This window comes from Mirounga leonina, unplaced genomic scaffold (assembly GCF_011800145.1).
Source record: "Mirounga leonina isolate KUSES-001 unplaced genomic scaffold, KU_Mleo_1.0 Mir_413, whole genome shotgun sequence".
Lineage (NCBI taxonomy): Eukaryota > Metazoa > Chordata > Mammalia > Carnivora > Phocidae > Mirounga > Mirounga leonina.
In genome coordinates, this window is record NW_023270734.1 from 795242 (window position 1) to 815133 (window position 19892).

At 33.4% G+C, this 19892-nt stretch overlaps 1 protein-coding gene across 8 annotated transcripts in view; it reads right to left on the reverse strand.

The window, feature by feature from the left end:
• Positions 1 to 19892, reverse strand: part of ZEB1 (zinc finger E-box binding homeobox 1) — a 149824-nt gene that overhangs the window by 38541 nt on the left and 91391 nt on the right. For 4 of the 8 annotated variants that reach the window (XM_034987178.1, XM_034987179.1, XM_034987182.1 and 1 more), the window contains one exon: positions 16364 to 16390. The exons of the other annotated variants lie outside the window; for them this stretch is intronic. In XM_034987178.1, coding sequence (XP_034843069.1) covers positions 16364 to 16390 — 27 coding nt within the window. The remainder of the gene's footprint in view (positions 1 to 16363; positions 16391 to 19892) is intronic. 8 annotated transcript variants of the gene reach the window in all.

The window sequence follows — 19892 nt, forward strand, 5'->3', positions numbered from 1 at the left end:
GAAAAAAACCTGTCAGCCCCGAATTCTATATCCAGTGAAAATACACTCTGAAAACAAAGGTAAAATAAAGATACTCTCAGATGAAGGAAAGTGAACAGAGTATACTACCAGCAAACCTGATATACTGCTAAAGGAAGATCTTCAGAAAGAAAGGGAAATGATATTAGAGGAAAATTTGAAATGTCAGGACTGAAAGAGGACACAAGAAATGATGCAGTCTACATGACAGCTATAACATAAAGGAGGGAGGGTAATGGAACCAAATGGGGGTAAAGTTTCCATATTTTACTTTGAGTGGTGAAATACTTATTCTAAGTAGACTATGAGAAGTATGTACATTCTCATCTACAGAGCAACTACTAAAAAATCAATACAAGAAGATATAGTAAAAAATGAAATAAACAAATGGAAATTGAATATTAAAAAATATTCAAATGATTCAAAAGAAGTCAAGAAAGGAGAAACAGAAGAAATTTAAAAAAAAACCAGAGGGAACAAATAGAAAGCAAATAATACAATGGTAAACCTAAATCCAAACATCAAAACTTAGATTATATGTAAATGATCTAAATGAGCCAATGTAAGGGATAGAGATTGTTAGAACAGATTAAAAAAAAACAAACAAAAACCTAAGCCCCATTTATAGCACCCTACAAATAAAATTATTTGAAGCATAATATAGATAGGTTAAAAGTAAAAATTTGGAAAAGAAATCTAGAGTGACAATTTTACATCAGACAAAGTAGACTCCGGAGCTAAGAATATTACCAGAAATCTAGAGAAACATTATATAATAAGAGGGCCAATTTACCAAGAGGACATAACAATCTAAAAGAGTATGCACCTAACAACACAGCTTCAAAATATGTGACCAAGAGAACAGAAAGTAGAGAAAAATCCATGTGTATAACTGGAGACTTCAATACTCTTCTCACATTAATTGAAAGAACAAGCAGAACAAGTTAGAAAATCAGCAAGGATATAAATGAACTAAGCAACACTAACAACTACTCCATCCAATTAACATTTGTAGAACACCCAACAAGAGCAGACTACACATTCTTTTCAAATACACATAGAACACTAATGAAGACACACTATATCCAAGATCATATAATAAAACTTAAAAGAAATGAAACCATACAAAGTTTGTTCTCTGATCATAATAAATTTAAACTAGATATCAATAGCAGAAAGATAAGAAAATCTCCAAACACTTTGGAAATTAACATATTTCTAAAGAATCCATGGGTCAAAGAGAAAAATGAAAAAACACATCAATATTTTTGGGATGTACATAAAGCAGTGTTTAAAGGGAAATTTATAGTATTAAATGCTTATGTTACACAAAAGTTCTCAAATTAAAATTCTAAACTTGTGTTTAAAAAAAAAACAGAAAAAGGAACAAAGTAAGTCCAAAGCAAGCAGAGGGAAGGAATGAAGAGTAGAAATCAATAAAATTAAAGACAAAAAAAGGAAAGAAAAACAATGAAAAAGAAAACTAGTTCTTTGAAAAGATCAATAAAATTAACAAACCATTAGTAAGACTGACAAACAAATAGAGGGAAGTCACAAACTACCAACATCAGGAATGAAAAGGGAATATCACTACAGAGCTAGGAGATAGTAAAAGGGTAATAAGGGAATATTCTGAGTTCAAGGAGTAAACATTATGATGTAACATTTTTGACTCTTGAAGAGTTTATTCTTTTTTTTTTTAATTGAATGATAGGTGTTAAATTGCTATGGAGCTCATATATAAGAATGTTAAAAATGTAAGTATATGTAATATGCTAGAAATTAGATTGTTTTCAACTTACACTTAAAATGAAAAATTTTGTATGCTCATTAAGAAATTTGGGAGGCAGTTTATAATTATTTTATATAATATAAATTTGGAGGCTAATAATAGTACCTCTTAGGGTAGCTGTGAGGATTAAATTAAATTTAGTATGTGCTTAGTACTATACCTGGCACATAGTAAGTGCTATGTAATTGTTAGCTATTTTCCTTAATACAGTCCTGTAAGGTGAACATCTCTACACACATAAATTTGAAAACTGAAATGGACCAATTCCTCAAAAATTAGAAATTATTAAAACTCATCCAAGATAAAAAAGCTAACTTGAATATTCCTATAACTGTTTTAAAAATTGAATTTGTAGTTTAAGATCTTCCCCCAAAACAAAACTCCAGACCCAGATGGTTTCCCTTGCAAATTTTATCAGACATTTAGAGAAGAGCACTAATTTTAAATAATCTTTTCAAGAAAATAAAAAAGGAACACTTTCTAATTCATTTTATGAGGCTAGAATTTTCCTGATACCAAAACCATATAAAAATGGGATAAAAAAGAAAGGAAACTATAGACCAATATCCTTAATGAAAATGGACTTAAAAATTTTCAACAAAATATTACCACATCTAATTGAGCAATATGTAAAAGGAAAATGAGTGAGTGGGGCTTTCCAGGGAATCCAACACTGGTCCAATATTTGAAAATCCATTACTACATTTATTGTATTAACAGACTAAAGAAGCAAAACCACATGATCCTATCAACTGACACAGAAAAACCATTTGAAAAAACTCAACATCTATTCATGATGAAAACTGTCAGCAAACTAGGAACAGAAACTTACTCAATTTGGTAAAAGGCATCTACAACAAACCTTATGTTAACATTACACTTATAAAAGACTGAATACTTTCCCTTTAAGACTGGGAAAAAGGAAAATGTCTACTCTTTCCACTCCTGGTATTTTATGTCCATAAACAGGAATAAAAAGTATACAGATTAGAAAGAAAGAAATAAAACTGTCCCTATTTGAGAAGACTGTCTACATAGAAATCCCAAAGAATCTACAAAATATTCCTGGAATTAGCAAGTCCACAGGATACAAGGTCGACACACGAAAATCAATCATATTGCTTGCTATATTAATAGAAATGAACAAATGGAAACTAAATTAAAAACAAAACATTCCAATAGTTTCTCCCTTTAAAAAAGAAATACATAGGTATAAATCTAACAAATCATGCATATAATCTGTTTTTGAAACTACAAAACACTAAAGTGAGAAATCAAAGACTTATGCAGCATAAAAAATCAACATACAAAAATCAGCTGCAATTCTATATACCAACAATGAACTATCTGAAAGAGAAATAAAACAATCTCACATATAAGAGCATCAAAAAAAAATTAAAATGCTTAGCAGTAAATTTAACCAAAAAGGTGAAAGATCTATACACTGAAAACTATAAGACATTGATAAAAGAAATTGAATATGATACAAATAAATGGAAAGCTATTCTGTGTTCATGAATTGGAAGAATTAATATTGTTGAAATGTCCATACTACCCAGAGCCATCTCTAGATTCAATGAATTCCCTACCAACATTGCAATGGCATTTTTTTTTTTTTACAGAAACAGGAAAAAACAATCTTAAAAGGCCCTATTTAGCCAAAGCAATCTTGAGAAAAAAGAATGAAGGAAAGGGGTTTTGCTTCTTTCTGATTAGGATTTTTAAATCTTTTTAATTTGAAATAGTTTTAGACTTACAGAAAAGTTGTAAAACTAGCACAGACTTCCAGTATACCCTTCAACCAGCTTCCCTTAATGAGACCATCTTACATAATCACAGTACTATTATTATGGAAACCATTATATTAATGTTAATATATTATATTAACTAACATACAGACCTTATTTGACTTATGCAAGTTTTCCCACTAAGGCCTTTTCCTTTTCTGGTTCAGAAACTAATTCTGGACCCACAGTGCCTTTAGTTGTCAAGTCTCCATAGCCTCCTCCAAAATTTCACAATCCAATCATGTCTCTGAGAAGTTGCTTTAGTCTTTGCTTTTTCTTATGACCTTAACACTATTGAACACCGATCACTGGTTTTGTAGGGTGCCCCTCAATTTGATTTCCCTGATGTTTTCTAATGATTGGATGAGGAAATACGTTGTCAGCAAGAATACCACTGAAGTGCTATGCCTTTGTTAATATATCTCACCAGTGGCATATAATGTCACTATATTTTATTACTGGGACATTAACCTTGATCACCTAGTTAAGAAGGTGTCTGTCAGGTTTCTTTATACTAATTACTATGTCTTTAATATTAATAACTATCTGGTGAGGAAATACTTTGATATTATGCAAATATCCTTTTTCTTCATATACTTTCACCCACTAATTTTAGCATTCATTGATGGTTCTTTTTTTTTTTTTTAACAATTTATTTATTTATTGGAGGGAGAAAGAGAGAGTGAGTATACCTGAGCGGGGGGGGGGGGGGGGCAGAGGGATAGAATCTTCAAGCAGACTGCCTGCTGAGCTTGATTTCAGGACCCATGAGATCATGACTGGAGCCAAAACCAAGAGTCGGATATTTAACCAACGGAGCCACCCAGGTGCCTGCATCAATTATTACCATGGTGTTTGCCTAACAGAGATTTTCCATTTCCCTAATTACTTCTTAATTTATAACTGAAATTCTACTATAAGAAAGAACTCTTCCTTCTCTCCCATTTATTATTTATATCAGTATGGATGTATGCGTATTTACTTTATTCTACTGATTATAATGCAGTACTATCATTATTTATTTTGCTGCTAAAATTATTCCAGATTTGGCCAATGGGAGCTCTCTCATGTTGGCTCTTGGGCCGTTTTCACAGAATGACTTTTTTTTTTTTTTTAAGATTTTATTTATTTGCGAGAGAGAGAATGAGAGACAGAGAGCATGAGAGGGAGGAGGGTCAGAGGGAGAAGCAGACTCCCTGCTTAGCAGGGAGCCCGATGCGGGACTCGATCCCGGGACTCCAGGATCATGACCTGAGCCGAAGGCAGTTGCTTAACCAACTGAGCCACCCAGGCGCCCCACAGAATGACTTTTTAAAAAACACTTTCTTGTTGTTCTGGGTTTAGCTTATATTTTCCTTACCTCAGTTCTAGAATCAGCCATTTATGCAAAGAAACTTGGTACCTTTTATTGGAGAAGAGTACTTGAGTCCCAGATCTGGGCACTAGGTATGCTAACTGCTACTGGGTATCATTGTTTCCATGCATTCTTAGCAAACAGAGCTAGGAAATATATGTATGTATACTAATACCTGCAAAAAGCCCATCTATATTTTTGTATCTATGTATCTTTATATATATTAAGAACCATGAGTTCATATTGATACTTCTGATTCCAACAGAAAGCCATACGATTTATTCTAGACTTCTCACTTTTCCTTGTTTGTAACTTCTTTCTCTGATAGTGAGAAATTTTGGTCTCGTTATCCTCAATACATCCACTTATTTGTTCAGTTCCAGTATATACATAAAGTAGTTTCAGAATAAACCATAGCTTTTAAGAAACAAATTTATTTACTAGAGGGAAAATGGGGATGGGGTAGTAGGCATGGGGGGATGACACATCTCTGAGCATACCTTTTTGTATAGCTTACATATATAACCATGAAAATGTTTTCCATTCACACAAAAATAATTTAAGTCACTCAGCAGACAGGGAGAATGGACAATGAAATACAAGCAATGACAAATGAACCTAACTATATTATAAATGAGGTGTATAACACATTGAAGGGGGTGGGAAAGACAAGAAATAACCTAAGTAACTTTGGAAAACAACATTTTGAATATATACTATAAAGGTAATGACAAAAAGAACTGTACATATTGTGATCTAGGTAGCAAATTTGTTTGACCAGGATTTTAAAGAGAAGAGAGTATACAACTGAGGTTCAGGATTGTGGGAAAAGCCCAAATTCCTTCATTAGTGTCATCTCTTAATATTTAGATATTTAGAGGTAATTAAGTATTAGAGGTGTATATTTAGTGCAAATGAAATTGGATTCTCTTATAAGTACAGCCAGAGCATACCTCTATGGTCATGTGGGCCAGTCTTTTCATTTTATAGATGCAGAAGTGGAACTCAAGAGACATAGTGGTATAAATGAAGACTAGAAACCATGTGCTGAGCTTTTTCTACATTACACACTACTTTGGTTGAAAAAGGTTCCAAAGAGTAGGCTAAACTGACCCTTGAGGGAGAAGTATAATATGATTCAATGCTGAGTTATATAGTGATTGATGTATTCTTTCCATAAGATTACTATAGTATTTTGTTATAACCTGTGCCTAAGAAAGCCTTTTTGCTATGGATAACATCAGAATATTAAATATTTTTATTGTAAAGAAGTTTTCATTTCCTTGGCATTTTTGTAAGCATGCAAATTTCTATAGAGTTTTAAAAACTTCAAGTCAGAAAAATGTTTAAGTCACTATTGGGATCATTTTTTCAGCTCATCAATTAAAAAAATAAGGAATAACAAACATACTAAACAATATTTTATATTATCAGATTAGTTACTAGTTAGTTATTACTTTCTAAAACTAAAATTATGAGAGGCCTATAAAAACAGGTGTCTCAAAAGTAAGAGCATATATTTAAAAACGTTTAACTGACAGAAGCATAAGAGTTTTGGGTTGAACCACAAGAAGCTCTTATAAGATGCGTATAGATATGTTGGAGAACTGCCAAGTTATACTATCCTCCCTACACACAACAGGACTTAATTAACCTACTTTTATTTATTTTTGAAAGTGAACATGTCCTAGTTTACTTAATATCTACAATAAAAATATTGCTTCTTCTCTATATTCCTTCTAAGAACTTGATCTAACTTGAGATTTTATTCACAGCTAAGAATAGCTTTTTAAAGGTACTTATTACATAATTAACATTTCAATGGCACATTATATTTTCAAATATACTTTGGATTGTTGATTTACACTATGCTACAGATCTGTGACTATCAGTTCCATATGCTGGTCTCTAGCATGGACCACTTTCTTCTCTATTGCTTCTCGCTTTTCTTAAAAGTTTTAAAGTAACTCACTGGCATAAATGGTGTGGCTTCTATTAACTGACAGTAAAGGGGCTTTGCTTCACTATTTCTTGGTCACCCTCAAGGAACCAGAAAGGAAATAACTTCACTCAGCAATTTATCTTCTAAAAACCTAAGTTGCAGCTACTCTATTTTGGAAGCAAAAACACTGCTAATCTCTTTTTCAATAGCAGGAAATTTTACATACTGCTGTCTTCTTAAAGTTTTAGTAGTGATATGATCACCCTACACTTTTCCCCTTGTTTTTGTTTGCTTTTCACACTGGATAGTAGTTTATGAATGGGATGCTCAAGAAAGAACACAAGAAGAGCAGTGCAGACAGGGGTCATGAAAGAAAAGAATCTGAAGGTAACTGTGAAAACACTGGAGCTCTATCAAGCAGGCTGACTGCCCTTCAGAGCAAGCTCCTTTCTCCGTAACTCAAGTTTTCTTTTTCTGCTCAGGAGCAGGTTGGTTTGGTCAACCACGTACAATCTGATAGACTAACTTTTCAAATTCAGCCACAGGGATCATCTTGAGGAGCCATAGAACAATTCAAAGGTAGAAGTACTCTGTTCGTATCTGAAGCCCCACTACAGAAACTTTCATTTAAATGCATGACTTAATGGTAACCAACTAAATGAATTATTAAGAGTTACTAACCTTGATATTTGTGAATTTAAATTAATGCAAGAAGTCTTGGTTGCCTTCCATCGCTGGGCAGTGTTGCAGATCTGTTGTGCACATTTTCACAAAGACATTTTAAACTCTCACAATGGGAATGGATACTTTTTAACTGATAGAATGCCAGAATTATCTTGATTTGTGATTTTTGGTGGCTGATAATAATTTCTTACTTTGGTCAAAATAGTTTATGAAAGGAACACAGTTTTGTGTTTACTGATTTGTTCTATTTGGTCAGGCAAGACTGTTTTGAACATGGTATGACACACATAAACCTTTCATTTTTTTAAATTAGGTGAGGTAAAACCTAAAGTAGTGCTTAGACAGATTTAGAAATGTAGTTTATTTACAAAGAAATGTATCTCAACTGGAGGATTTTTTTTCTTTATGGGAATTTTAAGTAGTTTTTAGTGTCTGAGAATATTCTCTTTAAAATAATGCATGTTGAATAATAATGACTCAAATGAAAAGAGTTAGGTTAAGGTGGGAATTAATGTGTAATTCTAAATATCCTATGACTTGGCTATCAACTTTACCATAAAAGTTGGTTATATATAAATCTTTAGGTAGGTTGTATACAAAACAAATTGTAATTATTATACAAATCATAATAAGTATTAATGTTCACTACATGTTTCATTAATTTTATTTACCTATACTTATATTTTTTGCTTCATCATCATATATAATTAAGAAAACCCTAGAAGGAAATTATTGTATATACCCACATTTTTACTCTTTCCTGTGTTCTTTCTTCCTTCTTGATATTCCAAGATTCCTTCTTTTACCATTCCCTTTTTATTTAGACAGTTTCTCTTAACCATTCATCTAGGGTAGATTTGCTGGGGACAAATTCTTAGCGTTCCTTCATTTGAAAATGTCCTGATCTCTTCTCCATTCTTAAAGGATATTTTCTCTGGATACAGAAATCAGGGTTGACAATTTTTTTCTTTTAGCATTTGAAGTGTCCCATTTCTGCCTGGCCTCCACAGTTTCTTGTGAGAAATTACTTTCATTCAAATCATTTTTCCCATATAGATAAAGATATCCCTTTTCTCTCTTTGCTTTCAAGATTTTTTTCTTTGTCTTTAGTTTTTAGGAATTTGACTATGATGTGTCTTGGCATTGATTACTTTGGATTTATCCTGTTTGGGATACAGGTTTATGTCATTTGCCTAATTTTGGGAAATTTCAGCTATTAATTCTTTGAATACTTTTTCAGCCCATCCTCATTCTTTTCTCCTGGAATTCTGAGGACATAAACATTAGATCTAAACAGGCTGCTCAAACTCTGCTCTGTTTTTCTAGCCTATTTTCTTTCTTTTGTTCAAATTGGGTAAATTAAGTTCTATTGTTCTATCTCCATCTTCATTGATTGTTTCAACTGTCCTTCCATGCTGCTACTGAGTCTGTATACTGAGTGCTAAAATTTTATTTACTGTATTTTTCAGTTCTAAATTATCTATTTGGTGCTTCTTTATATTTTCTGTTTCAACAAAGAGACTGTATCTTTCTCTCCATCCTTTTTTTTTTTTGAAGTATAGTGACACAACATTGTATTAAGTTTAGGTGCACAACATAATGATTTGACATTTGTATACATTCAGAAATGATCACCATGATAAGTCTACCATGTGTCACCATACAAATTTACAACTTTTTTCTTTTGATAAGAACTTTTTAGATTTACTTTCTTAGGAACTTTCAAAATTGCAATACATTATTAACTATAGTCCTCATGTTGTACATTACATCCCTATGACTTATTTACATTATAACTGGAAGTCTGTATCTCTTCATCTCTTTCACCAATTTTGACCCCCCACCACACTCCCCTCTGGCAACCACCCAACTTTTCTTATATCTGGAGTTTTCTTTTTTCATTTGTTTTGTTTCTTTTAGATTCCAGATATAAGTGAAATCATATGGTGTTTGTCTATCTTGGTCTGACTTATTTCACTTAGTGTAATACTCTGCAGGTCCATCTATGTTGTCACAAATGGCAAGATTTCATCCTTTTTTATAGCTGAGTAGTATTCTATTGTATATAGATATGCCACACATATCATCCTTATCCATTTATCTATTAATGGACATTTAGGTTGTCTCAATATCTTTGCTATTATATAAATAATGTTGCAGTGAACATATGGGTGCATATATCTTTTCAAGTTAGTGTTTTCCTTTTTTTCAGATAAATATCCAGAAATTGAATTGCTGGATTGTATGGCAGTTCTATTTTTAAGTTTCTGAGGAACCTCCATGCTGTTTTCCATAGTGGCTGTACCAACTTACATTCTCACCAACAATGCATGAGGGCTCCCTTTTTTTTCACATCCCCACCAACACTTGTTACTGATTTTTATCTTTTTGATAACAGCCATTTTGACAGGTGTATAAAGTGATATCTTATTGTGGTTTTGATTTGTATTTCCATGATGATTAGTACTGCTGAGCATCTTTTCATGTGCCTGTTGGCCCATCTTTGGAAAAATGACTCTTGAGATCCTCTGTGCATTTTTAATTGGACTGCTTTTTTGTTGTTCTTGCTATTGAGTTGCTTGAGTTCTTTATATACTTTGGATATTAAACCCTTATTGAATATATGATTTGCAAATATCTTCTCCCATTCTACAGCTTGCCTTTTTATTTTGTCAATGGTTTCCTTCACTGTGCAGAAACTTTTTAGTTTGATATAATCCCATTTTTTTTTAAATTTTTTGCTTTTGTTGTCATTGTTTCTAGAATCAGATCCAAATACATATCAATGAGACTAATGTCAAGGAGCTTACCACCTATGTTTTCTTCTAGTAGTTTTATGGTTTCTGGTCTTAGATCAAGTCTTCAATCCATTTTGAGTTAATTTTTGTGTGTGATGTAAGATAGTGGTCCAGTTTCATTATTTTGCATGTGGTTGTCAAGTTTTCCCCACATACTTTATTGAAGAGACTGCTCTTTCCTCATTGTATAATCTTGCCTCCTTTCTTGTAAATTAATTGAGCATATATCTGTGAGTTTATTTCTGGGCTCTCTCTTCTGTTCCACTGATCTACATGTCTGTTTTTCACACCAACATCATATTGTTTTGATTCCTATAGCTTTGTAGTATAATTTCAAATCAGGGAGCATGGTGCCTCTAGATTTGTTCTTCTTTTTCAGGATTCCTTTGACTATCTGGGATTTTTTGTGGTTTCATAAACCTTTAGGGATTGTTTGTTCTGTTTCTGTGAAAAATGCCATTGGAATTTTGATAGGGATTGCACTGAATGTGTATATTGCTTTAGGTAATATGGACATTTTAACAATATTAATTCTTCCAATTCATGAGCACAAAATAGCTTCCAACTTATTAGTGCCTTCTTCAGTTTTTTTCATTAGTGTCTTATAGCTTTCAGTGTATAAGTCTTTCACCTCCTTAAATTTATTCCTAGGTATTTTATTCTTTTGATGCAGTTGTAAAGGGGACTACTTTCTTAATTTCTGTAATAGTTCATTGTTAGTGTATAAAAAGGCAACATATTTTTGTACTGTGAAACTTTACTGAGTTTATTAGTTCTAAAAGGTTTTTTTTTTTTTTTTTGGTGGAGTCTTTAGGGTTTTCTATATATACAAATCATGTAATTTGCAAATAGTGACAGTTTTACTTCTTCCTTTCCAATTTGGATGCCTTTTATTTCTTTTTCCTGCCTAGTTGCTCTGGCTACGACTTCCAATACTATGTTGAATGTAAGTGGTGAGAATGGGCATCCTTGTCTTATTCCTGATCTTAAGGGAAAAGCTTTTCGCCATTGAGTATGATGTTAACTGTGGGCTCATTATATATGGCCTTCATCATGTTGAAGTATGCTCTGTCTATATGCACTTTGTTGAGAGTTTTTATTATAAATGGATGTTGAATTTTTTCAATTCTTTTTCTGCATTACTGTGATGATCATTTAATTTTTATTCTTCATTTTGTTAATGTGGTGCATCACTTTGATTTGTAGATGTTGAACCATCCTTGCTCTCCTTAAATAAATTCCAGTTGATCATGGTATATAATTCTAATGTATTGTTGAATTTGGTCTGCTAATATTTTGTTGAGGATTTCTGTACCTATGTTTATCAGGGATACTGGCCTGTAATTTTCCTTTTTTTGTTGCATCCTTGTGCTGGTTTTGGTTTAAGGGTAATGCTGGCTTTGTAAAATAAATTTGGAAGCATTCCCTTTTCTTCAATTTTTTGGAAGAGTTTGAGAAAGACAGATATTAACTTTTTTTTGAATGTTTGGTAGAATTCACCAGTGAAGCCATCTGGTCCTGGACTTTTGTGTGTTGGGTTTTTTGATTAATTCAATCTTTTTGCTAGTAATTAATCTATTTAGATTTTTCTATTTCTTTATGATTCAGTCTTGGAAGACTGTATGCTATTCATTTCTTCTAGGTTGTCCAGTTTGCTGTATTTAATTGTTCATGGTATTCTCTTATGATCCTTTGTTTTCTTTGGTGTTAGTTGTAACTTCTCTTTTCCTTTCTGATTTTATTTGAGCCCTCTCTCTTTTCTTCTTGGTGAGTCTAGCTAATGGCTTGTTGATTTTATTAATCTTTTTAAGGAACCAGCTCTTAGTTTCATTGATCTTTTCTACTGTCTTTTCAGTGTCTATTTCATTTATTTCTGCTCTCATTTTCATTCTTTTCTTCTTTCTGAGATCATATTGTTTTAGCTGAAGCATGTTCTTAATTGCTTGCGGAAAGATTATTTATTATGGCTGCAATCCATGAGGATCCATGTCAGGTAATTCTAACATCTTTATCACCTCACTGTTGGTGTTTGTTGACTGTCTTTTCTAATTAAGTGGAAGTTTTTCTGGTTCTGGGTATGACAAGTGATTTTTGAATGAACCTTGGACATTTAAGTTATTACATAGAAACACTAAATCTTATTTAAATCTTCTATTTTAGCAGGACTCCTGTGTGAAAGAAGGCACTGTCCCATTACTGGCAAGTGTTAAGGTTTTTGTGGGTTGGCTTCTCTAGCACCCAGTCTGATCTATGAGAAATGTATAAGAGGGTACATAAGCTAAAAGAAAACCCAGGGAACTCACTGCAGTATTGTTCCTTGGTTCCTCAGGTCCCTAAGTCTGTCTGTCTCCTTCTATCTACCTTTTAGACTCTTCTGTTTGTTTTATATATAATGTTGAGATTTTGGCTGTACTTAATAGGAGGAATAGAGAAAAGTGTATCTACTCCATCTTTCTAGAAGAGGAAGTCTCTACAGTTTTTTTTAAAAAACAATTAACAAAGAATTATGTGATTATCTTATTTTACTTCTTCCTGGATGCCTTATGTAGGGCCACAAAAACTCCTTAATCTCTATTCATACTTTATATAAAAATGTTTCTTAAGAAAGAAAAGTGACACACAGATGGAATTTCCAGGTAGCTCAGATTTTAAAAGTGTATTTACAAAGAACAGAAAGAATGTCATATAGCCAAGGATAAATATATGAGTTAAGACAATGTAAGGCCTAAATAGTGCCAGGAAGATAAAAAATGTAAAAAACATGAAGCTCTCAAAATGCTAGGGAAAGCAAGGAGGGGAAAGCCATTTTTTTGAAATTGATGGTATAATTAATGAAGATTAAAATAAAAAAAGGAAAGCATCTTAATTCATTCACTCATTTGTAGGAGTATTTTTAGGCATATAATATGGATTAAAGATTAGTGGTAAAAGATAGAGATCAATAAGATACAGTCCTTGCCCTCAATAATTTTTTTAGTGACACAGAGTGATCAGTCGATCACACTGCCAATCACAATACAATGTGTAAAAGCTATGAACAATTGTGGAAAGTTAATTTACTATGTCTATGGAGGTTAGGCAATGGTTTACAGAGGAGGTGATAGAAAAGGAAGAGAAGGAAATGCTAGGAAGATGGAATAGGATATACAAAGGTTTAAAGAAATGAATATGTACAAAGGGAGTGGTGCAAAATCAAGGTTGGAAAGACAATGCGTAGCTGTCATGCTAAAGAATTTAGACTCAAATCCTATGGGCAACCAGGAACTACAAGAATTAATTTTGATTTTCTCTTCCAGAAAGTGTAAGTTCAGGAACCCAAAGGGAATCAAAACTCAGGATAGACAGGTCATTATACAGAAGCACTTGGGTCTCCTGACTCATATAAAATACCTTCAGAAAATATAAAAGCACTTGAAAATAAATCACTGACCTGGTTATGATCTTTGAGGAACAGTGAAGATTAGGAGAGATGAACATATGTCATTCAATTTGCACCTTCTATCTCTCATTTCCTTTTGTAAACTACAGGTCAGAAATATTTGATTTATATCCTACAAACGTTTTCTAGAATAGATTATAAAGGTTGTGTGTCTGTGTGTGTTTTAAAAAAACCACATTGATCATAAGCATCCAGGATGGGTTCACTGAAAAAAAGTCATATAAACTGGTCTCATATCCATTTCTGACAGTATTACTAGGAGACATGATCTCATATGATATTTATTTTTGAAAATATGGATAGAGTAAAAATAATTGAATAAATGTATTCAAAAAGTGATTTACAGAATGATGACAATAGAAGAAAGCTAGTGCCATACCACTAGGTCTGTTCTTGGCCTGACTCACCACGTTTCTGGATGACAAGAAGGACATGGACATGACAAATGACAGAATCAGAGTAAAAAACAGATACAGGGACTGGTTCCAACAAGATTAAGAGTAATAAATGTCTCATAATTAGATTCCCTCCAAACATAACCATCAAATGGAGGAAACCATGGAATCATCTTAAGCTCCTCTTTCTTCTGCAATCCTGACCAAGTCCATCAATAAGTCCTACTGACTCCTACTTTCAAAATATAACCGGAATTTGATGCCTTCTCACTATCTTTATTGCTACCTTCCTAATTCAAACTGCCACCTTATATTATGGTAATAACCTCCTTATTGGTCTTCCGGCCCCCACTCTTGCCTTCTATAGTTTATTCTCAAAAGAGCAGCCAGAGTCATACTTCCAAAATAAAAATCAAATTATACTATTACTCTATTCAAATTCTTCTAATGTCTCCACATTTCAATAAAAGTATTCCCAGGATGCCTGGGTGGCTCAGTTGGTTAAGTGTCCAACTCTTAATTTTGGCTCAGGTCATGATCTCAGGGTCATGGGATTGAGCCCCACGTCGGGCTCCCTGCTTGGTGGGGAGTCTGCTTGGGATTCTCTCTCTTCCTCTCCCTTTGCTCCTCTCCCTGCTCATGCTCTTTCTCCCCCTCTAAAAATAAATAGATAAATCTTAAAAAAAAAAAAATACTCCCAATAGCTTTTAAGACCTTTTAATGTTCTGGCATTCCACTGATTCACTGGCTTCATTTCTACTAATCTCTCCCTCCTTCACTTTGCTCATGAACCTCCTGGCTGTTCCTCACATGCCAGAATAAATATTGCAGTGATGTCCTGAGAATAGACTGAATTGTTGAATCATTATATTGTACACCTGAAAGTAATATAACACTGTATATTAATTTCACTTGAATTAAAAAAAGAGAAAAAAACAACAAAAAAATAAAGTTCATGAAATTAGTAGGAAAAAAAAATCAAATTGATGGCTTGTGGCCCACTGATAAGAAGTTGATGAGAAGGGTACTTTACCACTGTGTTATTTTTTCCAAAATCCCACACTCTCATATAATCATGTGAAAAATATCAGACAAACCTAAACCACAAACACCTCACCAGTACTCCTCAAAACTGTCAAGGACACGAGAAACAGCAAAAGGCTGGTCTCCTGAAACTGAGGAGACATAACTAAATACCATGCAGTAGAGGCTGGAGTGGATCCTGAAAAAAGAGGATGTTAACGGACGAACTAGTGAAATCCAAATAAAGTCTGGAGTTTAGGTTAAGAAAAAATTGAGTCTTCTAACGCATGAACAAAATTTATATCTCCACTTATTGAGAAATTTGCTAATACCTCTAATAAGAGTTTATAATCTTTTCATGTGGTTTTACACATCTATTCTCTTTTATAGCTCTTACTGATGTATAAAGAAGACTTTGAATTCAGTATAGTTAGTATCCAAAAACTTGCCAAATTCCCTTATTAGTTCTAATAATTTAGTTGGATTTCTTTTTATATACAGTTATATCATCTGTTAATAATGAAAGTTTTGTTTTTTGTTTCCTTTCTAATCCCTATATTTGTTGATTTATTTTCTTGTCTTATTGCACTGGGTAGTAATTCTAATAAAAGACTGATAAAAAGTGGTGAGAGCAGAAATCATTACCTTGTTCTTGATTGTAAAAAAATGTCTTCAACATTTTGTCATTAAGTATAATGTGATAGATTTTAAAGAAACATACTTTATTAGAACAAGGAAGTACCCTCTATTTCTATGTTTCTTGCTTTTATGATACTATTCATATGTACTAAATTTTACTTAATGTTTTTCTGTCTGTTGAGATAAATATTTGATTGTTCTCATTTAGTCCAGTAAAGTGGTATTTCTGAATTGGTTTAAGTGTTATTCTGACCTTGCCTCCCACGTATGTACATACATATATTTTGTATAACTAATATTTTGCTTGGAATTACTGTCTGTATACAGCTGAGTGAGTCTGTAATTTTCCTTTCTTTTACTTATTTCGTTTTGGTATTGAGGTTATGGTAGCCTCATTTAAAGAGTTGGGGACATCTTCCCTCTTACACTAGGCTTTGGAAGAGTTGTCTAAAATTGGAGTTATTAGTCCCTTGAGTGCTTAGAAAAACTTACCAGTAATGCCATCTGGGCTAGAGTTTTCTTTGTAGGAGAGAAAAAACATATAAATTTTATAATATATACATACATGATATATACATATATGATATATATGATATATGTATACACAAACACACGCACATATACAGATACATAAATTATCATACAGAAAATTTTATTGTTTTTTCTTTTGGTGTATGGTTCTTTGAAATTTTTTTTTTAAAGATTTTATTTATTTGACAAAGAGAGACACAGTGAGAGAGGGAACACAAGCGGGGGAGTGGGAGAGGGAGAAGCAGGCTTCCCGCGGAACAGGGAGCCCGATGTGGGGCTCGATCCCAGGACCCTGGGATCATGACCTGAGCCGAAGGCAGACGCTTAACGACTGAGCCACCCAGGCGCCCCTGGTTCTTTGAATTTTAACACATGTACAGATTCATATAACCACCACCAAAATCAGGACACAGAGCAGTTCCATCACCCCCCAAAACTCCCTAATGCTATCCCTTTAGAGTCACACTCTCCCTAGCTCCAGCCCCCGGCAGCCACTGATTTATCACCTAATGTATACTTTGTCTTTTTGAAAATGTCATATATATGAAATCATAAATATGGGTAACCTTTTGAGACTGGCTTCTTTCACTCAGCATAATGACTCTGAGATTCATCCAACTTGTTGCTTATATTAATAGTTTGTTCATTTTTACTGCTAAGTAGTAGACCACTATATGGATGTACTATAGTTTCCTTATCCTTTCACCTGTTGAAGGACAATGAGTTATTTCCAGTTTTTGGCAATTATGAACAGAGCTTCTTTGTGTTAGTGTACAAGTTTTTGGGTAAACCTAAGTTTTGATTTTCCTAGGAAAAATACCCAGGAGAGGGACAATTGGGTCATATAGTTTATATTTAATTTTATGATAAACTGCCAAACTGTTTTCCAGAGTGACATATCACTTAAAATGAGCAATGTACAAGAGTTTCAGTTGTTCCATATCTTCACTACCTCTTTATGGGAATATTTTTGACCATCATTTCAATTTCTTTCTTTTTTTTTTTTTTAAGATTTTATTTCTTTATTTGACAGAGAGAGACACAGCGAGAGAGGGAACACAAGCAGGGGGAGTGGGAGAGGGAGAAGCAGGCTTCCCGCGGAGCAGGGAGGCCGATGCGGGGCTCGATCCCAGGACCCTAGGATCATGACCTGAGCCGAAGGCAGACGCTTAACGACTGAGCCACCCAGGTGCCCCCATCATTTCAATTTCTTTAGAGGTTTTAGAACCATTCATGTTTTCCAATTATTCCCCAGCCAGTTTTGGTTAATAATTTCTAATATCTTGTTCATACTTTCAAATTTATGGGAATGCAGTTGTTCACAATACTTTCTTTTACCTTGTCAATGTCTGTAGTATCTTGTTATGTCCTCTTTCATTCTTTTTTTTTTAAAGATTTTATTTACTTATTTGTCAAAGAGACAGAAAGACCACACAAGCAGGGGGAGCCACAGGCAGAGGGAGAAGCAGCAGCAAGAGAGGGAACACAAGCGGGGGGAGGGGGAGAGGGAGAAGCAGACTCCCCGCTGAGCAAGGAGCCCGATGTGGGGCTTGATCCCAGGACCCCGGATCATGACTTAAGCCGAAGGCAGACGCTTAACCGCCTGAGCCACCCAAGCATCCCATCCTCTTTCATTCTTGATTTCTGGCTATTTATATATTCTCTCTTTTTTTCTTGGTCAATCTTGTCAATAGTTTTCAAAGAACAGAGTTTTGCCTATGCTGACCTTTTGTATTGTAGGTTTATTTTCAATCTTACATTTTTTTTTGTTTTTACTTTCAAAATTTTCAGTTTGCTGTTCTTTTTCTAAATTCTTAAAATAGATGGTTAGCCCACTAACTTTTAGCCAGAACCTTTACTAAAATATGTACTTAAGGTTCAAAATTTCCCTCTAAAAACTGCTTTCTATAAATATTCCATATAGTTGAAAAATGTTTTGCGATTACTATGTACATTGCTTATACACCTTAGGCATATTTTCAAATCTACATCCTCTTTGGTTTTGTGTGATTATTCTATCAATGACTAACCGAGGTGTGTTAAATCTTCTATAATGACTAGATTTGTATTTCTCTCCTTGTGGACTGCCTATTTTTCTTTCTATATTTTTGAAGCCTTGTTATTAGGTACAAACACATTTATAATAATATTTTATTAGGGAATTTAATCTTTCATTATTATAAAGTGATCCTATTGTCTATAATAATGCTTTTAAGCCTTAAAGTTGATATTATCTGAAATTAACTTAGTCACATCCACTTTTTAAAGTATTTTCATAGGAACTACTATGTACCTATTGTGTCTATTTTTTCCATGTATTTGTAATTTTCTCTGTTCTTACATCTCAGATCCTCTATGAAGGATATCTTTCCTCATGCCTAAAATATATTCTTTAAAATTTGCTTTAGTAACAAGGGTCTACTGATAACAAATTTTTTATTTTCAAACTTGCCTGAAATCATCACCTTATTTCACCTCCTTTCTTAAGAGATATTTTTGCTAAATACAGAAGTCTGTATTGGCAGGCATCTTTTTATTGTCTGGCTTCCATTGTGGTTACTGAAAATTCAGCTGTCAGTCTAACCGCCATTCTCTCAAACCCAATCTCACTTTTCTGATTTACTTTTAAGAGTTTTCTTTTTGTTTTGGTTGTTCTACAATTTCACAAAAATGTCAGCGGGGGTAGATTTATTTATACTTCTTGAGATTTGTTGGTTTTCTTGAGTCTGTGGTCTGGTGTCCTTCGTCAATTCTGAAAAAAATCTCTGCCATTATCTCTTCAAATATTGCTGCCTCCCTATTCTCTCTTCTCCTAGAATTAAGGCATATATTGAACCTTCTCATTTTCTTCATGTTTCTTATCTTGTTTTTTGTATTTTTCTATCTCTGTCTCTCTGAGTTGTATTTAGTGTAATTTCCCCTATAGTCCAATTTTTAACTCTTTATTCAATTCTGTTTACTTTGTTATTAAAATCCATCCTTTGAATCTGAATTTCTATTATTCTAATTTTTCATTTTTAGAAGTTCCATTTGGTTCTTCTTAAAATCTGTTGGTTATATTTTATTCTCTCAGAGCAGGTAATTTCAAATCTGTTCATTTTTCTTGAAAAATGACAGTCATTTTATAATCTGTGTCTGATAACTCTACTAATTAAAGTCTTTACAGGTGAGTTTCTGCTTCCTTTTGTTCCTGGTAATTGTCACTCATGTTGCTCTCTTCTTGCTAAGTTATTTGGGAGATTTCTATAGCACTAGGATAAAGGTATGTTCCTCCAAAAGATATGGATTTGCTTCTTCTTGGTGTCTCTGAGTATTAGCAGCAATTCTACTTTAAACTCAGTTATGGCTTGAGACTTATCAGGCCATATAGTAATATGAATTTAAATTGTAAATCAATCCAAGACAGCTGGTGGTTACTCCTCGGCAGAGACAGTCCTCCATTTCCCCAATCCCTAGCCAAGGCAATTTTGTTTGCTAACTCCTGAGGATG